This window comes from Anser anser (genome assembly GCF_964211835.1).
Source record: "Anser anser genome assembly, chromosome: 2".
NCBI classification, from domain to species: Eukaryota; Metazoa; Chordata; class Aves; order Anseriformes; family Anatidae; genus Anser; species Anser anser.
In genome coordinates this window covers 133,856,852-133,877,421 of record NC_139721.1, presented here as the reverse complement: position 1 = coordinate 133,877,421, position 20,570 = coordinate 133,856,852, and the positions used below count along the sequence as shown (strand labels likewise).

Sequence of the window (20,570 nt, the reverse complement as noted above, 5' to 3'; positions counted from 1 at the left end):
GAAGATAGGAGTGACATTTGCTTGCCTCCAGTCTTTGAGCACTTCTCTCAGTTGCCATGATTGACCAAAGATTTTAGAGTGGCCTTGCAATCACATCTGCCACCTCACTCAGCACTCTTGGATGCATCACATCAGGGCCCATGGACTTATTCCCTGACCTGATCCTCTTCCACCAGCAGTATAAACATGATACGCTTTTATTAGAAAATCAGCTGTACCTTAAGGCAAAATACACACTTACCATAGAAATACTAGTCCAATATTGCCAATAAGGAGCCTAGTGGAGTACCTACATATTTCCTAACAACAGAAGTAAGATTTTTTTACCTTCTGACAGGTAGCTGAAGCATTTTCATGGTTCGTTTGCTATTGTGGTCTTACTGAGAATGATAAGGAACAGAGAAAGCAAGTGTATTGATCATAACCAAACGTGGTTGCCTTCTAGCATCAAATAAGCCAATCAAACATCATCTTGATATGAAAGAAAAAGTAAGTTCGATGACAGGCTACGGTCCCATTGAGAATAAAATCAATATTAGTCTTGGGACCAAGTGAGATCAATATGTCAGACCAATAGGCCATTTTAAGCTGAGTGGGGAAGGGAGAAGAAAAATGCTGACAGAGCTATAAGGAAACAAGAAGACAGTGCAAAAAGATCAGACCCTTTTAAAATTCACAGTGTATTTCTCAGAACTCTTGGCAAAACACTAGCTCACCTTAAAAAGATACAGCTTGTCCCAAGATAAAATGGACATTCTCATAAACTTTTTCCAACCAAGCCACAATTTATACAGTGAGAAAAAGATACAAATGTATGGCTTCAAAATTAACAGCAGTATTTAAAAATACTATTTATATTTTAAAAGTATAAAAATTACTCAGTTTGTTTGTAAAGTGTTACAGAAATTCTGTTGTGTTTAACAGTGAAAAAATTAATTTGACAGATTCTAGAAATATTTCCAGTGTAATTGTGAACATTGGTAACAGTCAGATTTAAAATGTATTGACTTGAAAATGCAAAATGCATCCATCTTAGCATAGCACTATGTCTTTTTGTTTATTTAGAAAACAGGAAGTTTTATTATTCACTGGGAATTGTATTATTATTTTTTCACTACAGGGTTTTAATCAATTTTTAAATTCATCAGACGTGAACAAGTAGAGTGTTGTACACTTTAGAAAGGCTTCACATGCGTTTTACTGTAAGCACTATTTTAGACATTTTGCCCTCGCCTCCAGTAAGCTCAAGATTTAATGGAGAGCAAGTCCAGGAAAGGCCATGGAATGCCAATGAGTTCAAGTCAGTTCAATCAGCAATGATTTAATTTTGATGTGCTGATCTAAATTTGATTAGCATTCAGGGATCTGAGGTAGGAATAGAAGCATAAGAAGGAGATAATAGGCAAGACTACAAAAATGGTAGCACAAAAACAATGTGACAGCTCCACTAATGTCAGTAGAATGACAGTGCTTGCCACAGTCTATCTTTTCAATAATCCCTACACTGAGATGTGAATCTTTGTATTTTAAGCAGCTACCTTAAATGGACTGTTTTCAAAGCAACAGTAAATATCTATAACTTAAATGAATTTCAGGCTTCTAATTTTCTGCTTAAGTATGAATTTTGGAGGATATCTTTATAAATTTAAGCTCATAAGCTCTCAAAGTTGCATCATAAATTAATAAATACCCCGGGACAGCAGTTTCAGCACCGAGTATTTTCCTGGAACCCGGTCTTCAAAATTTAAATGTTATTCTTCTCTCTAATGCAAGACCATAATCCACAGCTGAAGAGAATGAGTAAGAACACACAGTTGACAGAACATTACATGAACTTCTTAGTTTGTCAACTATCTAGTATTTCACTACTATAAAGTGGTGAATTTGCAGTAAGTTAACAACTATACATTCATAATTACCTGTGATACTTCTTGCCACAGAAATATACCTGTAATTTAAAAGGGGTTTTAAGAGAATAAGAAAAATTATTTTGCATAGTAAAAGATGATTATAAACATTTCCTTTGCATTATTCATTCAGCTGTAGCTAGTCACTCTAGAGACTTGTCACTCTATATGTAATATGACAGCTCAATTCAATCACAGTTAAAACACAGCACTTGAGAGGTGTAAAGGAGATCACTGCCACTGTCATGTTTACACATTTCTGAGAAACAGTTTTATAATTAATTTCATGGATACTTCTGTCCATGTCCCACTACTGGCAGATAAAATGCAGTCTTCAGAGAACATCTTTTTATCCATCCTGCAGTGAATATCTTCTCATCATTACAAGTGGAAGGCACAGCATGCCCTTAGGCTGCTCAGACTATGAATTAATTTTGTCTTTTGGAAATATTTTCATAACTGATTCTTCTCTAGAAGACTAAAACTAACTTATGCATTTGCTTGTTTCTTTTCCCAGCCCCTCAGTATATGGATTCAGAGAAAAAGCTCTCAGGAAAGGAACCAGAGATAAATACCACTACATCTTAAAAATCTATGCTAAATTAAAGAAATAAAATAATGTCACACAGCAAAACCAACAGTAACAGAAACATGTGAAAATACTGGGATGTTATAACTTTACTGCTTTGGTAGTAAGTTATACAAGCGAACAACAGGGTCACGAATATCTGACAGATCTCCCTGCAGTCTTGCACCTACTCAAGAAATCAGCTGTAACCTGGAGATAAAATAGACCCCCCTCCCTCTGCTAGAAGGGTATCACTGGTTTTATAGAAGCCACCCAAAAATTTAAGAAGCTTCTAGCTAGCACTATTCTTTTTCCCCTCTTTAAAAAATTATATACACTCTGAGATATTTAGAACAAGGAATTTAATAATCTACTTAATATATTTTCCTCTGGAAAACACTAATGCAATAACTTGCTATTTATAAAATAATATCAGTACCAATAAGTGATGTCTGAAATCGGTAAAATTTAAAGCCAAACATCCAATATTTCCTAAGGCAATATTTACATTGCTAATCCATTTAAGCCCAAATTTATGTGAAGAAACCAAATAATAGTAAATGCTAGAATTAAAGTTGCCTTTGTATAATGCTTTTTTTTTTTTTTTAATTGCATAATCACATGCTTCCTATTTTTCCACTGGGCCTCTTCCTCCTTCAGTTCACTGACTGTAAACTCCTTAATGAGAAGCTATTTGGTATTTTTAGTTCTATTCTCTTTGTTCAAGGCCTAGGCCTATGTTTTATTTAGCATACATTAATTAAAAGTGTTATTAAAGCAGAACTGGTAATTTTTTTCCTAAGATCTTTCTATGATGGCACTAATGCGTTTATTTTCTGAACACTCAAGATGTGGTAGGTCAGTATTATTTATATTTTGCCGATGATGAAGAAAAGGAGAGCAAAATTAAATCATGAAGAATGAGACAACCACAGCTAGTTGTCTCAAAGACAAAGCATTCATTACTACAAAATGCCCACTTAATCCCCAAAGGAGATATATCCATTTCACAAATAAGTAGCAGGTTCTGTGGGGAAAATGTCATGTAAGCACAATTAAATAATTAAAGACTTCATCTGCTATATTTGCATAAGGATCAGACAAACAACCTAAGTTTCCTAATGTTTAAGGTCTTGACTTTGCAACCTAAGCCACTTAATTTTGACTTAGTATTTCTTTCCAATTTCCTAGTTTAAAATAGAAGCCAAATGAAAAACATAACTCTGCCGTGGGTATTAGATTGACCCTGAACACTGACTGCTCTGGCCAGTGAACTTATGGGACAAAAGCAGAAGTAGACTGTAACACTGTGTGGAAAATTGACTACCATCAAATCTAATGGGTGGATACTGTCCTAGAACATTTTATCCTAAGTATTACTGATTAGTATTGTGTAGTATCTTCCAAGAAAATGATTTTTATTTTATAAATATATAACAATATTAGTATATGTAACAGTATTATATGTAACATTATTTTTATTAGTATGTTTTGTAAAAATATTTAAAGTATTTTTGGAGTCTGCTTTTAGGCCATTAACCCATGACACAAACCCAAACAAGTTCAGCATTGGTTCTATAAATCCGGTTTTATAATCCACCCATAAGTCCATAAATATCAGTTTTACTGGTTTCATAACAACATAATTTAAAACGACAAAGGGAAAAAATGTAAAGCATTAAAGTGACCTTCCCCCAAAACAAAAATTTTAAAATGCATCCACAATTGCCACACTAGTATTCTCTCTATGACAGTTTGGAGTCAAATCAGGATTGAGTTTCTGCTTTGCAGGCTGCTATGAAAATCAAAACTCAAGCATCAAAATTCCCCCTCCAAATTTGCCCACTGCTATTACAAGCAGTTATTGTAATAGCCTGCTTTTCCATCTGGTCATGTCATCAAAAACAAAAGCAAGTTATTAAGAGTGTGCATCACATGAAACATGTAATTGCACTCTCGGTTTTACATTTGGAAAATATTTGTTCTTCCCACTACAGCAACCTCCACTCCTTGATGTCCAGTAAGTACACCAATACTTCATTTTCTGTAAAGTTGTTATAGTACATTTTATAAGTAAACATGCCCAAACCCAGCAAAGTCATCTCACTAAGCCAAATTATTATCTATGAAAATAGAAAAAGATTTTGGTAGTTAGGTTGGCCCACACATTTTTAACTTAACCATATTCATTATGAACATTAATGTCACTTACAGGCATTGTCCATACCAATCATTACATCACATTCCAGGCTAACTATAAATACATCACTTGCTTTCTCAATATCTTTTAAAGTCATCCCATATAATAAAATCAAATCATGTTATTATACAAACACTAAAAACATCCATTCTGATACAGAATTTAATAGGGATATACTCACTTCTCTAATGTCAAGATGAGACAAAAAGGAAATAATATGACATACTAAACGTGACCTTTCATTGACAGAAGAATTATCAATTATCAAGCTTCCTGACTACCGAACTGAAATGGGATACTTTCAGCAGTACTGTGCAGTAATTTTTCCTTGTATTGCTTTATATTAAATAAAGCAAATCTTGTTAAATAAAAACGGCTTAAAAATCCAATGCTCTGAAACAGAATGGCCAGAGAATATCAATTTTAAGATCCTTTAAACAGACAATTTTACTGTCAGTAACAAACTCTGATGTATAATAAGCATTCAGTAAAATACTGAGTAATTTCTATGTTGCCAGACAAACCAAAAGAAAGAAAGGACTTGGTTATACATTTTACACCTTATGTATTTACAGTGAAGAACAGAGTATGTGTCTTACATTTGTTTAAATGCCTAAGATGGTCAGCCTAAAAGCTATCAGGAAGAAAAGAACAGTTCCAATCAATTCTGTAATGACATTAGCTAGGAAATTAATATTGGGAAATGATGACTAATGCACATATAACCAAGTTCCTGTAAGCATAAGGCAGTATGTGCTGAAAGAAACCGTCATTAGCCATTGTATTTTTCGACTAATTGACTGTTGAGGATTGGCCAGATTTTGATCTGGGTTCTCTTCCAGAATTAACTCAATAATTCAATGTAATTTGAATTTGAATTTGGCTCTTCTTTCTTTTTAAAGAACACAAAGTGACAAAAAGTAGGTATTTTCTTTTAAAATATTCATCAAAAATCCAATCAGATTGATAGTTTCTTCTTCCAGTCCAAATAACCACATAATAGAAAAGGCAAAAGAAGTAGAATCTTTATAACTAGGCACTCCTATAAACTTTCCATTGATTCACTTAGTCTTTCCCCTTATGAAAATGAATGAAGACCAACAGCTGCTCATTTAGCATATATGATTCAAATCCTAGTATACGAAAAGTAATGATTTTAAACTAGCCACAATATTTTAAGTGAAAATGGTTGTATTAGTATATCTTGTTTCTTTCCTGAAGGTTTTTCTATATATTTAATTAGATGCCTATTGTAAGAAGATGGAAAGCCACAACCTAAAAATTAAGAAACAAAATACACATGTTAATCGGGAAGCTGTGAGAAAGAATTTAAAATACATGAAGAAATTTTGTACGTTTTTCTGCAAAGTTAAATTCAGTAAAAGGAACATAATATTTCAGAAATGAGTATTTCTGAGTCTAGAGAAAAATAAAGTGATTAAATCCCATAGGACCATCATATGGCTGACGGATGATGTCTTCTAGTCAGTCATGCTAGCTGAGAATACCAGAAATAAAGGAAAATTACGCTGTTCCACTTTGGAAAGTACAGTGTTTGAATCACTCCACACAAAGTAGCTAACCTAATCTGTTTGAAATGTTTATATCTGAGTATCTTAACAAAACAGGCTTGTCCACTTTCTGCATGTTTTAATAAACTACCAACACCATTATTTTGCCTCTCAATGTTGCAAACAGGGTAGTTCACCCGCATTACATCAGGATATTCTGTTATCACTGTTGCTTGGAATTTGTACTTCAGTCTCACAAAGGCCAGACCTGTCACCCACTTATGTCCAGATACCAGAAGAGAACTTGGGGCACTCAGCTCAATGAACACACTTCTCTGCCTACAGAATTTAAGGAACAATTTTGCTATTTCAAAGAGTTGCAGGAATTTGCACATACATGAAGAGCCTTGTTGTTACCATGGCTCCCTCTTCCAAGCCCAGCCATCTCACATGGTTGCGAGACAAAAGAATGGCAATGAGTCCTTCCCTCTCCCTGCAGAGCTAACCATAACCCAATAATTACTGAGCTTGAACAAGGTCCAGAGGAAATTTGCCCTTCAAAAGTAAGATCTATTTTATTGAAAGACGTGTGCAGTGGTACAAAGCCCACTATGTTATAAAGGCTATAAACCAATATATTATTTAAACATTCCTAAAAAAACGAGCAGATGATTTCAAGCTAGTATATGGGATTCAGAAACACACTGTTGATACCACAGCCACTGCTGGTACCCGTGCTACAGAGTTCAGCCCAAAGGTGAAAACCTAAAAAAACATAGCGAGTGAACCATCATTCCATAGGCATTTTTTGGCAGTAGTTAATTTTGCAGATTTTAAGGAAATGCTGTCCAAACTAATTTTGCCCTATTTACGTATTAGTAGCATTAATGTATCTGCTACAGAGGGGAGAATTTGCCAGATCTCCTACTATAAAGACTAAGTCTTTAAATCATACAGAAATATTTTTGAAACAGTATTCTTCATAGATTTCCATAGCTACAGAGAAATAGGACAAGTTCATCTACCGTAAAATCACTCTTCTAAACTGTATTAAAGAACTTAATAATAGAGAATATATATATATTTATGTGTGTGCATGGATGCAAGTATGTCTTATAGATATTGCATACATATATAAATACCTGAAATAACTTTGATTTAAAAAAAAATCATTCTAATACTATCACTAGCAAAAACTAACCTGTAGCATGGAACATTAGCCACACTTCTCTAATTATTAAAATAATTTATACAATGGAGGAATTCTGATCAGTTTCTGTCCAATCTTGGAGTTTCTACAACAGAAACGAGCTTTTTTACTTAAAGACTTCCTTTGTAAAGTTCCCTGGAAGACTAAGAATAAATATTCTGCAAATGTTCTCTCCATAGTAAATGCTGAAGTTCCCTTTATATAATGAAATACATCTAAGTTCATTATAGCCTCTGGAATGACAACCTGGTGTACTGACTGTCATATTTTTTTTCAGCCTGAATGAAAATTCTGATTACCGCTGTGGAAAGAGAATGACAAACACAGGCCTCCAGCAACAACACGGGAGGATAATCTATTGTTTGGTATTGTCTCAAAGGCTGTAATGACTCTTGTCTTTACTACAAATTGAAGAGAGAAGCTCATTCCAATTATATAAAACAACCTCACAAACACTGCCATTTGATTCTAATTGTAAAGTAAAACACCCAGGTCAAGTCAAGTCATCTCCACTGATTATGTTTTAAATGTATATAACAACGCAACAATCAACAGAAAGAGAAGATACTCATCAGTGTGGGGTTTATCTTACAAGAAAGCAGTACACTTATAGTACAATGCTTATTCTGAAAATTAAAACCCCAGCTTTTTTCATATTTTATAGCAAAAGGCTAGTGGAAAATGTACTTTTGTTTTAATATACTGTAGTCCTTTTGATTCAACTTCTCCTGTCCAAACACTGATTTAAGATTGGCTAATTAATTCATATGAGCTCAAAGAAAAAAATACATTGAAGACACCAAAGAGTATTGTTAAGCAAAGATTAGATCAATTTAAGTAGCATTTCTAACCTGTGATAATGCTTTTCTACGTTTCTTTGCACATTCACACCTACCTTTAAAAATTAATGAAATTTCCTTTATGTCATTTAGATTAAAACTATAGTAACATATGACTATCATGCAACTTATGTATCCAGTCAATTGAACTGGATCAATGTAGTCCTCTCCAAAAATTGTTCAAAGGGCAATGAATATCCCAAATTTCATACGATGTTTACTTTAAACCATGATGGTTAGACAATGCAAGAGTAGTATTCTCCAGACTTTATTTTACTGCAAACTATCTTGCAGCTGCAGGGCTTGATGTGAAATCACCTTGATTGCAAGGTGCTGCTCTCCTAGATTTTATAGAGCATAATTTAGATGCCCACAACAAGAGAGGGTTGTGTGCATTTAGGTGAGTATTTAAAGAGTTGCATACAGGATTTTCAGTGGGGTGGGTGCTTTTGCAGGCAAATTAAGGAGATGCTTGAGCAGAGCTGGCTTGGCAGGACACCTAATGAGGCTGATGGGTCCTTTCTTTGTTTTCTTCTACAGTATTGTGCTAATCTTTCTCAGGAGTGTCCTTAGCAAAAGCTGCTTGGCCTTACTGGTGAAGATCACAGGAGATCCTTTACTAAGACAAGGAAGGGATTACAAAGGAGAGTTGAGACAATCCACTACATTATCCTCCAATGTTTTTGCACTCCCATCACAAGATATTGAACACATATCGTTGTGGGTGACCAGATCTTTACAAAATAAACCATAACTGCAATTTGTTTTCTCCTGTTATTGTAGCTGTGCCCACAACTATTTAATCTCTAAGACTGACAGGCACATGGTTAAAGCTAGACTTCTCGTTCTTAAGACAGATTGCTGCTATAGATAGTGTATAATGCCATATAATTCAGAAAGACTCAGAGAGAAAGAAAAAGATTAATATTGGGAGTAAAAAATATGTAATCACAAGTCTTCTAAGGCAAATTTGGCCAAATTCAGCCCATGCATTGCAGAGAACAAATCCTGCAAGTTTGAAGCAGAACAAGAGAGAACTACTGCATACAGAAAACACAGTTAAAGGCTTGATGGACTGTGTGCTCCAAAGGTATTATGGTTACAATTTATTATAGTTAATATAAACATCTATATTACAATTCATGATGAAGTTACGCTAATCAGGTGTTAGAAGTCAGCAAATACCACTCCTCAAAACCAAAGGTAAATCATGTTATCCAGAATCTAGTAAAGTAAAAAAATACATTTTTTTTGTCTTATATATTCATTTGCTGTTTAAAAAAAATGACAGAAAAAAGAAAAGAATTATTTGTGAAATACTCTTACGATGAAAAGGCTATTTTTCATCTGAGAACATTTACAAATAAAATTTCAAATAGTTTCAGTAGTGTTGGCCAGAAATAATTACACTGTCTGAAGGGAAATTTTTGAGCAAGGGACATAAAATGTAATAGATTCAATACTGTCATTCTAGGCTAATCTCTTTCTGAGCTGTAAAAATTGTTACTATTTCTCTTAAGCATATGAAGAAAAATAAAGCTTACACACTAACACTGAGGTTTTCAATTTAAGCCCCAAAACTCAATTATGACCCAAGTTCTTGAGCATGAAAGCTCAAGGTTTAAATCTCCCTGTAATCACCTCTGATTACTTCTGACCAATCTAATTACAAAATGTTTTGTGCAGCTATTAAACACCAGAGGTGTCCCTTATTTAATTCTCTACAGAGAGTTAGAAGTCTCTTAGCATAACTACACTGTAGTCAGTACAATTACTGTAATTCATATGCTGTTCTTGAGTAGACTATAATACTACTAATGAATAAGGAATATTCTCCCAACAGTAATTCATTAATTTTCTGTAGATAAGAGTATTTTGTAAGCAGCTTTCAAAATTGGCTTTTATGACTATGTCATGCAAAATCTGTTTTCCCTCACAGAAGGATAATTGAATAATGGTAGTATTCTTTTTGACCTCTTGAAGAAGAAAGACAGCCTAGACTGTCAATTCAGCTTCCTAACACACATCAAACTATGTTTTTTAACAAACACATTACTATTTTTCTTCCAGCTATCCTTACTGTAATGTGTCTTTATTCACATTTTATTTGGTTTTGGCTTCAGTAGATCAGATTTGTTAGTTGGATTACATCAGGGAATTCAGTCAAGTCATTGCAGGCATGAGTCTGACCTACTGAAAAACAACAGCTGATTTCTATTCACTTTTCTCAAAGTCTCTTCAGAAACCTTTGAAAGCCTATGGCGTGTGGCAGCTAGCAGGCCTATCCTACCTACCAATACTAAAGGACATCTCTGTTCCAGATGGCTCTGTCCTAAGGACTAAGAAAGCTGAGAACAACAAAAACTGCTACCTTTTCAGACTACATGTTAGTATATTCAATCTAGCTGGTGTGGACCATGGGAAAAAGCATCTTACCATCACCATTGATGCAGACGACAACAGGCACCTGAGTACCAGGGCCACATGGCTTCTCGTTGTCAGGAATGCACTCCTCCAGCCCCACAATTCTCCAGTCATAGCATGAGGGCTCTTCACATGGGATGGCTTCCAGCAGGTGAGGGCAGTTTCCCGTTCCTCCTGTAGGCTCATTGGTGATGCGCCGTTTCCTTAGTTTAAAGCCTGCAATGTCCATGAAAATATAAGTGGTGGAATAATACAATTATAAAATGCAAAGTGAAGAGATTTTTATTTATCTCCATCTGAATGAACTGTTATTTCTCCTCTGTGTAAAAAAAAACACTGCAGATGCTCCATGTCATATCACCTGTCTAGATAATTAGGTAGAAGAACTCATTACAGAAAGAAGTAAAACACAGCAAATGCTTCACATGTTTTGGGCTTATTCAGTACACTTTGCCTTTAACCCTTGTTTGTCCTAGTCATACATACTCCCCAGGAGACAGTATTCATTTCTCTTGCTTTGCTCTTGCTGGATCCATCTCATCTAACAAATCTCGGTTAGATTTCTGGGTTGACATTTCTCAAACTTGTTCGTCTTCTTCTCAGGAATTTTCTAACAGTGATGGATTATCAAGCAAAACCACTTTACAAACAAAGACTAACTTGCCAGAAAAGGCAAGGCATGGAAATAAAAGGATTATAATCCCAATAATGTTTAAGAAGTCATTCTATAGTCAGAATATGCTAACCAGACTGAATGGATTCAGAAAAGTTTCTCATGTAATAATTTTCTGTAGTTTCTGATACATAAGATCAGCTTACTTTAGCATCTTTTCACATCTCTTCATAGGCTACTTTGTTTTATCGCAATATTCAGGCTGGCTAGTAATACACAGATATTATTTATAAAACACTGCATATAACTCTTTAATTTCTACCAAGATGCAAACTAAACAGGAGAGAGTTTTCACACACTTATGTGCAAGAATTGATCCTCTGCTTGGAGATATGCCCCTTAATTCAATTGTAGTAAATAATACTTCAAAAATATATTTCTATGCATCTTTGTTTTCTCTGTATTGAAGAGTTTGGCAAAATTAAGTCTTAAAAGTTTACAGAGCTTGCCACAAAAGGCTGATATTTCCAAAGAAGAACTCCAGTGTCTACCTACAACAAAAGAGGCAAATGACAGACAGTAAAGGACCATTACTGAAACATACAGACAGCCTTTTCTCTAAGACTGGGAGGGTCTATGCAACTTTTACATTGTTTTCCCAGAAGAACTGGAAGCACACAGGAAGTTTACCAGGGAAGCACAAGAAAAAATGAAAAGCTGATTTTAAGTTATAACGTGTTCCTGGAAAATACTATACACCATGCTGAGGATAACTATATGATAACTATAAAATAACTATGTTAAATAAGGAATGAGTGCAATATATTGCAGTAAAACAGATAAACTGGGATATTGAAAAATGCCTAGTACTGAATGTCACTTTATAGCAGAAAGATCTGCAACATCTTTTATACCCTGCATTTGGCCTATTTCATGTTTATTGATCATCTTAGGCAGGTAAAACTACCCTTTTGAGTAGCATATTAAAAACTCATTAAACCACAGCCAAAGAGAAGCAATATAAAATAATTTATCTATAAAAATTACTTCTGTTAAACATCAGCTCTTGATTCGCACAAAACCATCTCTACTTCATCATCTACTTTGTTGCATTATGTGCACCAGAACTGACTTGGCAGCAGTACTGCAATTCACATGCATCTCAAATAGTAGAGGACAGAATAGGCAAACCAAAATGCAAATTCCTACTCTTTGCATCCCTTAACAGCAGAATACAACCAAGAGCTTGACAAATCACAGTACAGTTTTGTGTCTGTACATGAAGATGTGTTTTACTTGCGAAGGAAACCAAGACATGGGGGAAAGAGGCATGATACCCATTTGTACAATCAGATACAAACGGGGATATCTGTATATATGAATTACAAGGATACATCTGTTTAGCTAACCTGTGCTGCTGAGCACATGCAGCCAGTACGTCTCCAGAGTAAATATTACAATTATCACATAGCTGAAACACCAAAAGCATGGGAACAAAATGCAGCCCAGAGTAGCACAAAGGTAAATGTGCTACTCTCATGCAAAAAGTACACAGCACTATGATATTTTTATACAAACTAATGCTTATGCTCTTATCAGAGGTTTCCTCTTGTCAGTTCGGATTTTAAACAAAGTAATATCTTTGTCCAGGAGCCCCCCTGCTGCACAGGGAACCAACACAAAACTTCAACAGGCTTCTTGTCCCTCAGCTCTGCTCCAACTCTCAATCCTTACTGTACACATTAGAACCCTTAAAACTAAAGCGTAATTTTCCCTGCTTACATCTGTGGGATTAAAGACTTGCATAAAGTACATTCTAATACATTTCCATTAGGCAGGGGTCCAAATCAGTTTCACAAATGTAAATGTTACTCTTGAAAATGTAGCAAATGTTCCAGTGACAGAAAGCAGCAGAAATAACAGGCTACCTGACCACTGTACTCAGAGGAGACTCAATGCCATCGATTTACACACCAAACTGCTTTTTCTTTCTTGAATTGATCAAGGTTGGGTCACGTTACTGTGCAACAGCATCATAAAACTTGCATTTGCTGTCCAGACTGAAGTGTAGCTAGCGGCATACCAAGAGCCAACCTAGCATGGTAATTACAGTTATTCCTTCAAGGGAAAATACGTGGCTACCCTTTCTTATGACCATTTTCAATCAAGGAACTAAATCTGGTTTCTCAGCTTGTGTCAGATAATCACACTGCAGCAATGACTTGGCCAGTTTTTCTCATTTATGGCCAAAAACCCATAGACTTTTTACGTGTTCCTTGCTACTGTATTCTTGCTTTCTTATTTTGATGTCATGTTACTACAATGTGCTTTGTATAGGAATGAATTGTAAACCATATGTGAAAACTGAAACAAGCACATATGTACCATTTTCAGTAAAACGGTGTTGCTTATCAACAGGGAATGTTCCCAGCTCTTTGTCAGGGAATGTTCTATGTCTACCAGTGAATTCTTAAGTTATGACTGAACTGTGAATCTTTGAGTGACTTGGACACTATCCATCTCAAAGGCTGCTTCTGTCCTCCTTTCAAGACAGTGACGAAACTGTGATTTGCATGCATATTCAGACTGTATCCCTTTTAGTTTGAGAGTTGAAACTGGAATTGCCCTGTAACAACCCAAATTAACCTTGAGAGCCTAGTAATCATTTCACATTTTTGCCAGCTTTGCTAGAGCAGTGATGCTAAACATAGTCCTAATTTGATGACATTTTTGGTGCACAGAAGCACTGGACATCCCACATATTAGGATGCTTGCATTGACAGAGATGCCTAGTGACTTAGGAATATGAAATAATTGTCATTTAAAATGCACCACTGAAATTTTACATACCCTTCTTGGCCTGAGGGTCATCACAGCTTTCATAAGTGCATGGTCCCCAGGCTGACCACGCCGAGGTCTCACACTCTATAGGACATGGGATATGGCACAGCTGGGAGGTGCTGGGAAGAGGTCCTGTACACAGCTTACGGTCGACTGGCCTCGAGGCTGTCAAAACAAAGTCAACACATTTCTCACATGTCACCAGTCATGATACTCTGCTCTAATTGACAAAACCATCCTTCATTCGGAAAGGTTGCTATCTCATCATTTTAATCCGATGAAGTGATAGAAAAATGCCTGCCTTGAAAAAATAAAACAGAAGTCAGTTAACTCTCTGCATGAACAGAGCCAAATCCAATTACGTGGCATCAGGAAGACTGTGGCAGCACCCTCTTGGACCTAGTCCTTTCATTTAATGGACAGATTATGTTACAACGGTTGTTCACATTGCTGTGTAAATTGATGTCCTGCTGTCTCATTGAATATGCCTTCACTGAAGAAACTGAACAAAAACTGTATAAATCCCTTTGCTCCTATATGATATTATAACTTCAAAAGCATAGTTAATGAATATTTAGAAGATTATTTTTAAGCTATAACTTAAAACAGTTAAACTGAAGTCAAAATTTTGTTTTTCTTTTACTCTACAGACCTTTAAGTGCACACTCAGCAATAAGATTTGTGCAATAGCATTTTCATTTCAAGAAAGGCTTTGTTTTACACAAATATATGTTAGCATATAACATATATATGCAATATATATATAAATAAAACTCTGCACGAAATGATTGACTTTTCATGAAAGTATTATTAGTCTATAAAGACATCTGTGAAGGCAGATTATTCTGTCTTTTAAAAACGTGTAAAGGCTTGTAACAGACCCATACCACCCTGCTTCTTTCATACTTTACAGGCCTCTCTTTTCAATTCCTATGTTACACAAACAATTGGACACCTCTGTAAGGTGCCAGATTAAGTCACAGAACTCTAAACTGAAGTGTACCATTTATTACAAGCAAGATTTTAATCCTCTTTCAAAATACAGAATTTGGCAAGATATTAAGCTAAGCAGAGAACGTCTACTAGAATGCAAATTGATGTTTGTCATGGTCTTCTCTTTGGCTGACTGAGGAAACACGTAATTCCTAAACATAAAACACTCTCATCCTACTCCCTAAGGACTTCTCTACAGAAAAGTAACCTCAGGAATTTTCTGCCACACCTACAAATCAGTCTCTTGATGGAAACAGCTCTGTGATTGAACGTATTCTAAAATAAGTTGCTACTCAAATGAGGCAAGGTTGACAAAATAACGACAGATATAATTTGAAATTAAACATCAAGTTGTTGAAGTACTTGTAGATGTGTCTCTCTTTCCATTCAGACTTTCTAAAAAAAATGATCTTTCCAGTTACAGAAAAAGCACTTGATTCTTACTTTTTAAGGGTAAAAGGGAATGAAAAATCATCAGTATCCTTAATCTAGTTTCCTGTCTTGCCTCCTTTGGAGCAGATGGCCAATAGTCATTAAACATTACTGCCTCCAGCTCACCAATCTCTTAACACAAAATAACAGAGGAAAAATTATTCCAACATTTGCATAATGCTACGTTGGAACTAAACTTTATGACAGAACATTGAATTTTACAATAAGTTTGACATGCACACCTAACATGCATGATAATCAACACAGTATGCATATCTCCCGTAGAACATCATGGATATAAATAAACATAATTTGCCAGTAATTGAGTTTGCAGTGAACAGTTTCTAGGAAAATAAAAAAAGAAAAAAAAGAAAAAAAAGGGAAAAAAAGTAAGTAATTGCTAACCGTACTTTTTAACTTTGATTTAATCAGGAAATTGCCCAAGTGAGACAGTTGAAATTAAGGGTCAATTACACCCCTGAGACACAGTCTTGCTTCAGGGAACAAGGAAAAGCATTCAGAATAATGCCTTGCTTCATCTCCAGTGTGCATCAGGATAAAACACTTAACATCACACTAGTTCACGGGATGGCACTCAGAAAAACAACAAAGACATTTTGTCAGGAATCTTAAAATAGCAGATTTTCATATTGCAGATGTTTCATATCTCAGCCAGACTTTTTTCTAAGAGTCTGCAAAAAGAAGATAGTACTGTGCTACTGTAGCAATCCATTTAGCTTCAACCAACTTTGTGACAGTTGTATTCGTTCAAAATATGAGGAATTGTGACTGTTTTAAAGAGACCAACTTATGCAAGAAGGATACTATTTCAACTAAGAATACTACTTCAAATTTTTGTAGGTATTTTTCCAGTAAGAATCCTAGGTCTTGTCAGCAAACATTGTTAATTAAACTTTTCATGAAGACAAATGCTGACAATATCTGCCTTTTCCATCACTCACAGAGTGTAGGAGAAGCAAGAAGTCCTCCGGGGACAGGTAAGTGGTATCAGTAAATCTCTCAAAATGCTGAAATATTTTTGAAATGTTGGGTTTCAGCGCATCAGTGATGTCCAAAGGTCTGACACAAGGTCTGTTATGTGTTGTTTTTAAAAGAAATTAATTCATCAGTGAGAGAGAGAAGTTATTTTAGTATAAATGAGCTCAGATTTTGCTCCTTAGTGTTCAGCAAAGATGCTTTCAGAGAAGATGATGCTGGATGCAGAAATTTACAGTTTAAACTCTTATCTTATCCCTGTGCTTTCATATTCTTTTGTGTAAGGTATAAAAATTGTTCTTTATTCCTTGGCCGTGATGCTCTATGCTGATTAGATTGTGGGTAATACTACAAGCTCTGTGTAGAATGTGATCAAATTTGGCCCAAATAGAAAGAAAAGTGAGTGCATTTTGAAAATTACTTTTTCTCCTTCAATGTAACTAAACAAAACATTTTTTGGTTCATTCTTAAGTCACTTGGCCTATTCCTAATGCATTCTATCAGCACCAGTTTCCTGGTAAGGAATGAATTACAGTCTCCATGACATAGACAAGGAGAACCATCTCTGGGCTCTCCAGTGCTGGAATAGGCCCCTAACCAAAAGCAGAGTGAAAAAACTAGGATATTCAGAACCCACATCACTACATATTAAAAACAACTGAAAAACACAGTTCTGTTCTTAAGCATTTGCTACATTTTTCAAGTTCTCAACCTCGCCATTCTTCTCCAGGAACCATCAATAGAACAGTGGCCCAGTGGCACTGATGAGCAGACTGGAGAGACAGAGAATCTGTGGCTGCATCAGCATAAAGAGACACAACTTCATTTTCCTCTTTCTGGCCTGCACTGCTTACACAGCAATCAACAGAAGGAAACCTCTCCAACTAAAGTGCTCTCACTCCAAAAAAGCGAGAAAAACCCAACCTTAAAACACATTATGATCCGCAATGGAAGAACATACATTCTTCCCTTTTTTCCAAAAGTGCTGAATGCTGTCTTCAAAAGACTGGAGGGGATTCATGACCTGATCCTCTACCACCCACACAATTCCATGTATGTAACCTGTTCCTCTGTGTTTAACTGGACAAGAAGTGTTTGCAGATGTATAATAAATTTCTATTCATAAAGGTACTGTCCTTCCATCCTTTTTCCACAGTGTGAATTTTAAAGGTACTTGGAAAAAGATGACACAGTCTATATCTCACAGGCTTGTTGTGAGAGAAGCTTCATGACTAAAGCAGCTAAATGGACAGGTGAAGAGATAGAACAATAAAGTTAGTGGCAAGTAGATGGCAGAATGACAATGGCCTCTAGGAGTCTTGATTATCATCTAATTACTTCACCCTGCACTCCAGCTTCTTCCTTAACCCTACATTTATAAATTCTGATAACTAATAATATAGATTAGAATGCTTTAGGGAATTGTGGTTAAGGCAAGTCTTAAAAGGTAAAGTTCTTACTGGAGCCCTAGCTCAGTGTTTTAATTCCACAGAAAGGATAAGAAATAGCAATGAAGTAATTCCCAGAGCTCAGACTGGAGGGTACATCAGTCACTTGCTGAAATGGTTCAGGAGTGAACGCAGGGAACTGTTTGAGCTTCCTAGCTGGCTAATGAACTTCATCAGTTTAAGTTCAGGCCTGTCACTTTCAAATTGCTCTTAATTTTTCTGAGAATGCACAAATTCATTAAACTATTTTAAATCTACATAAACATGTCAATTATATAAATACAGCCAACGCAGGTCCCCCAAAAGGGACATTATTGCCTTTTTGGAACACTTTTGATTAAAAGGCCAGGTCAGAAGCCTTCATTTACCTACCTGTTATTTCAAAAGTGATCGATAGCAGAGGTGCAGCACTAGCCTTCGACTTGCTCTGTGACTGAATTTCTGAAATAGCAGGGAAACGCCATCATGAGTATGCAAAAATAGAGGTCTTCAAAGCAGCCTTACTGAGACAGCATTAACTACCAACAGCAAACTGCACTGAAATAATGAAGGCGTTTCCCCATGGCTAACACTGGTAGGTGTCTCCCTGGTTTTGATCCATTCTCAAATTACCCCTAGTGTTCAAACTGTGTCATTTCAAGAGGTATTGGTTTGCTTGTTTCACAGAAGCGAGTGCTGGAGCAGCTCTGGCCTGCCCTGAATCCGAGGTGTGAGGAGAGCAGGGAGGAGGGGAGAAGCAGTGCCTCTTAACCCTGCCCCCTCATCCAGAAACACCCCAAATCTGCTTTTTAAGCGAAGACCCACTTTGCCCTGAGTTTGAGCTCTTGAAAAATTGTTCTCATGTTTATGCATCCAAAGACTAGTTACATTTTAATCAGCTTTTGGGGGCCTGCAGAGATTACCTCTGGATGGGCTCCGTGCCTTCCTGTCACACGCTGATAAGGGCCGATTTCACACCCGCCCAAGCCGGCAAGACATCACAGCATATCCAAATCCTAATCACCATACTGAACAGTAAACTGCCTTGGATTTCATTGTTACCTCTCTTTAGCTGAGAGTTTTAACTCCTTTACTCTGAGGAAGGGGCATCTAAACTTTGTTCCGCAGAGGCGATTTACTAAAAGCCTCTGTACATTTTCGTGTATATTAGATGAAGTAGCTGGAAAACTCCTTCTTTAATAAATACAGACGTGGAATCCTACTGGTCCAAACACTCATGCTGAAAGGGATGTTGGTGGTAATACTCACCACTAACTGTGGGAGAGTGCCTTTAACCCCCAGCAGAAACCTCACTAGCCCACCTCTTGCTCTGCTCTAGATGCTGCTTTATACATGTCCCTTGTAAGGATGTCCCTTTTCCTTGAGTATGTGGCTGTATTTCTTTCTTTCTTTTCTTTTTTTTTTTTTTTATACTCTTGTATGTTTGTAGAAAACCGCTATAGATTAGGATAGATAAAATATAATTAATGAGCTAAATGTACTTAGCTTAAGTCACTGTGTTTCTAAATTTACAGTGATGTATTATTATGCAGAAGTAACATAATATATTCAAGTTTTCTTCAGCAATTATATTACTAAACTAATTAAATAATATTTCTCCTAAACTGTTATCTCTTTTCTTACAAAGTTCTACAAGACGCAACAGTGACAAAGAATAACCACTTCTCTCTTTCAGTTTGGGAAACAAACCCATGAAATTATATTGGCCTAAGGTCCTCAAAGTGACTTAAGAACTTGATCAAATCAAGAAAAGAAAAATCAGTTTCTTGAGGATGAAATGTAGTCACATTTTTACACATTTCTATATTGTTTACATTCCATAATTGACATATTATTCCATCTGCACATCAAACCTCATGTGTACATCATCCAGCTGAAGAACACACTGGAGATCTACAGTAGATGAAGGAACCAAAACTAGGATTCCTGACCTACATTCTGATGTGTTTTCTTATTGAGAGACGCCCTTCACATAAGACAATAGTTCTCAGTAAATATTAAGGGAAAGTAGTTAATAGCTAGGAATCAATATTCCCAGCACAGAGAATGACATCTCTGCTCCTGCAATTAAATATTTTCTTTTGAACTAGCTTTTGTTTAAGCTTGGATAACAGTAACCTGTAACATAACAAGGCACTCATGACAGAAGACAATGACTGTCGAGGAGCACTGGAATGCTGAAGTGCTCTGATTTCACACTAATTCAATTGCAAGCAAATCAAATTTACCTTCTTTTTCCTTGAGGGTATTTAAATAAGAGAGGAGATTTTCATTAGCTTGCACACAGTAGATTTCCCGGGTTTGAATGCCACCTCCACACAGTGCTGTCTGATTTCCTCGCCTTTTATCCTGTTGGCTGAGTAGAGGATCAACGCGGCATTCTGTCCACTCCGTGGTCCGCCAGCCATACCTGGATCAAATTGGGTGAATGAGGTTTTCAAAAATGAAGCCCTTTCACATGATGTTGTTATACAAGCCAAAATGCCTTAATATATTTATGTATTTTACAAAAGGCCTGATTTCCAGAGTTGCTTGCACACAGATGCATTGTTTGATGTTTTATGTGGGTGGAAACATTTCCTCAGTTA

At 36.0% G+C, this 20,570-nt stretch overlaps 1 protein-coding gene across 1 annotated transcript in view; it reads right to left on the bottom strand.

The window, feature by feature from the left end:
• Positions 1 to 20,570, bottom strand: part of THSD7A (thrombospondin type 1 domain containing 7A) — a 293,994-nt gene that overhangs the window by 89,039 nt on the left and 184,385 nt on the right. The window contains exons 7-10 of the mRNA XM_083824577.1: positions 20,211 to 20,392; positions 18,355 to 18,423; positions 14,123 to 14,278; positions 10,672 to 10,875 (exon numbers count right to left, since the gene is read on the bottom strand). Coding sequence (XP_083680703.1) covers positions 10,672 to 10,875; positions 14,123 to 14,278; positions 18,355 to 18,423; positions 20,211 to 20,392 — 611 coding nt within the window. The remainder of the gene's footprint in view (positions 1 to 10,671; positions 10,876 to 14,122; positions 14,279 to 18,354; positions 18,424 to 20,210; positions 20,393 to 20,570) is intronic.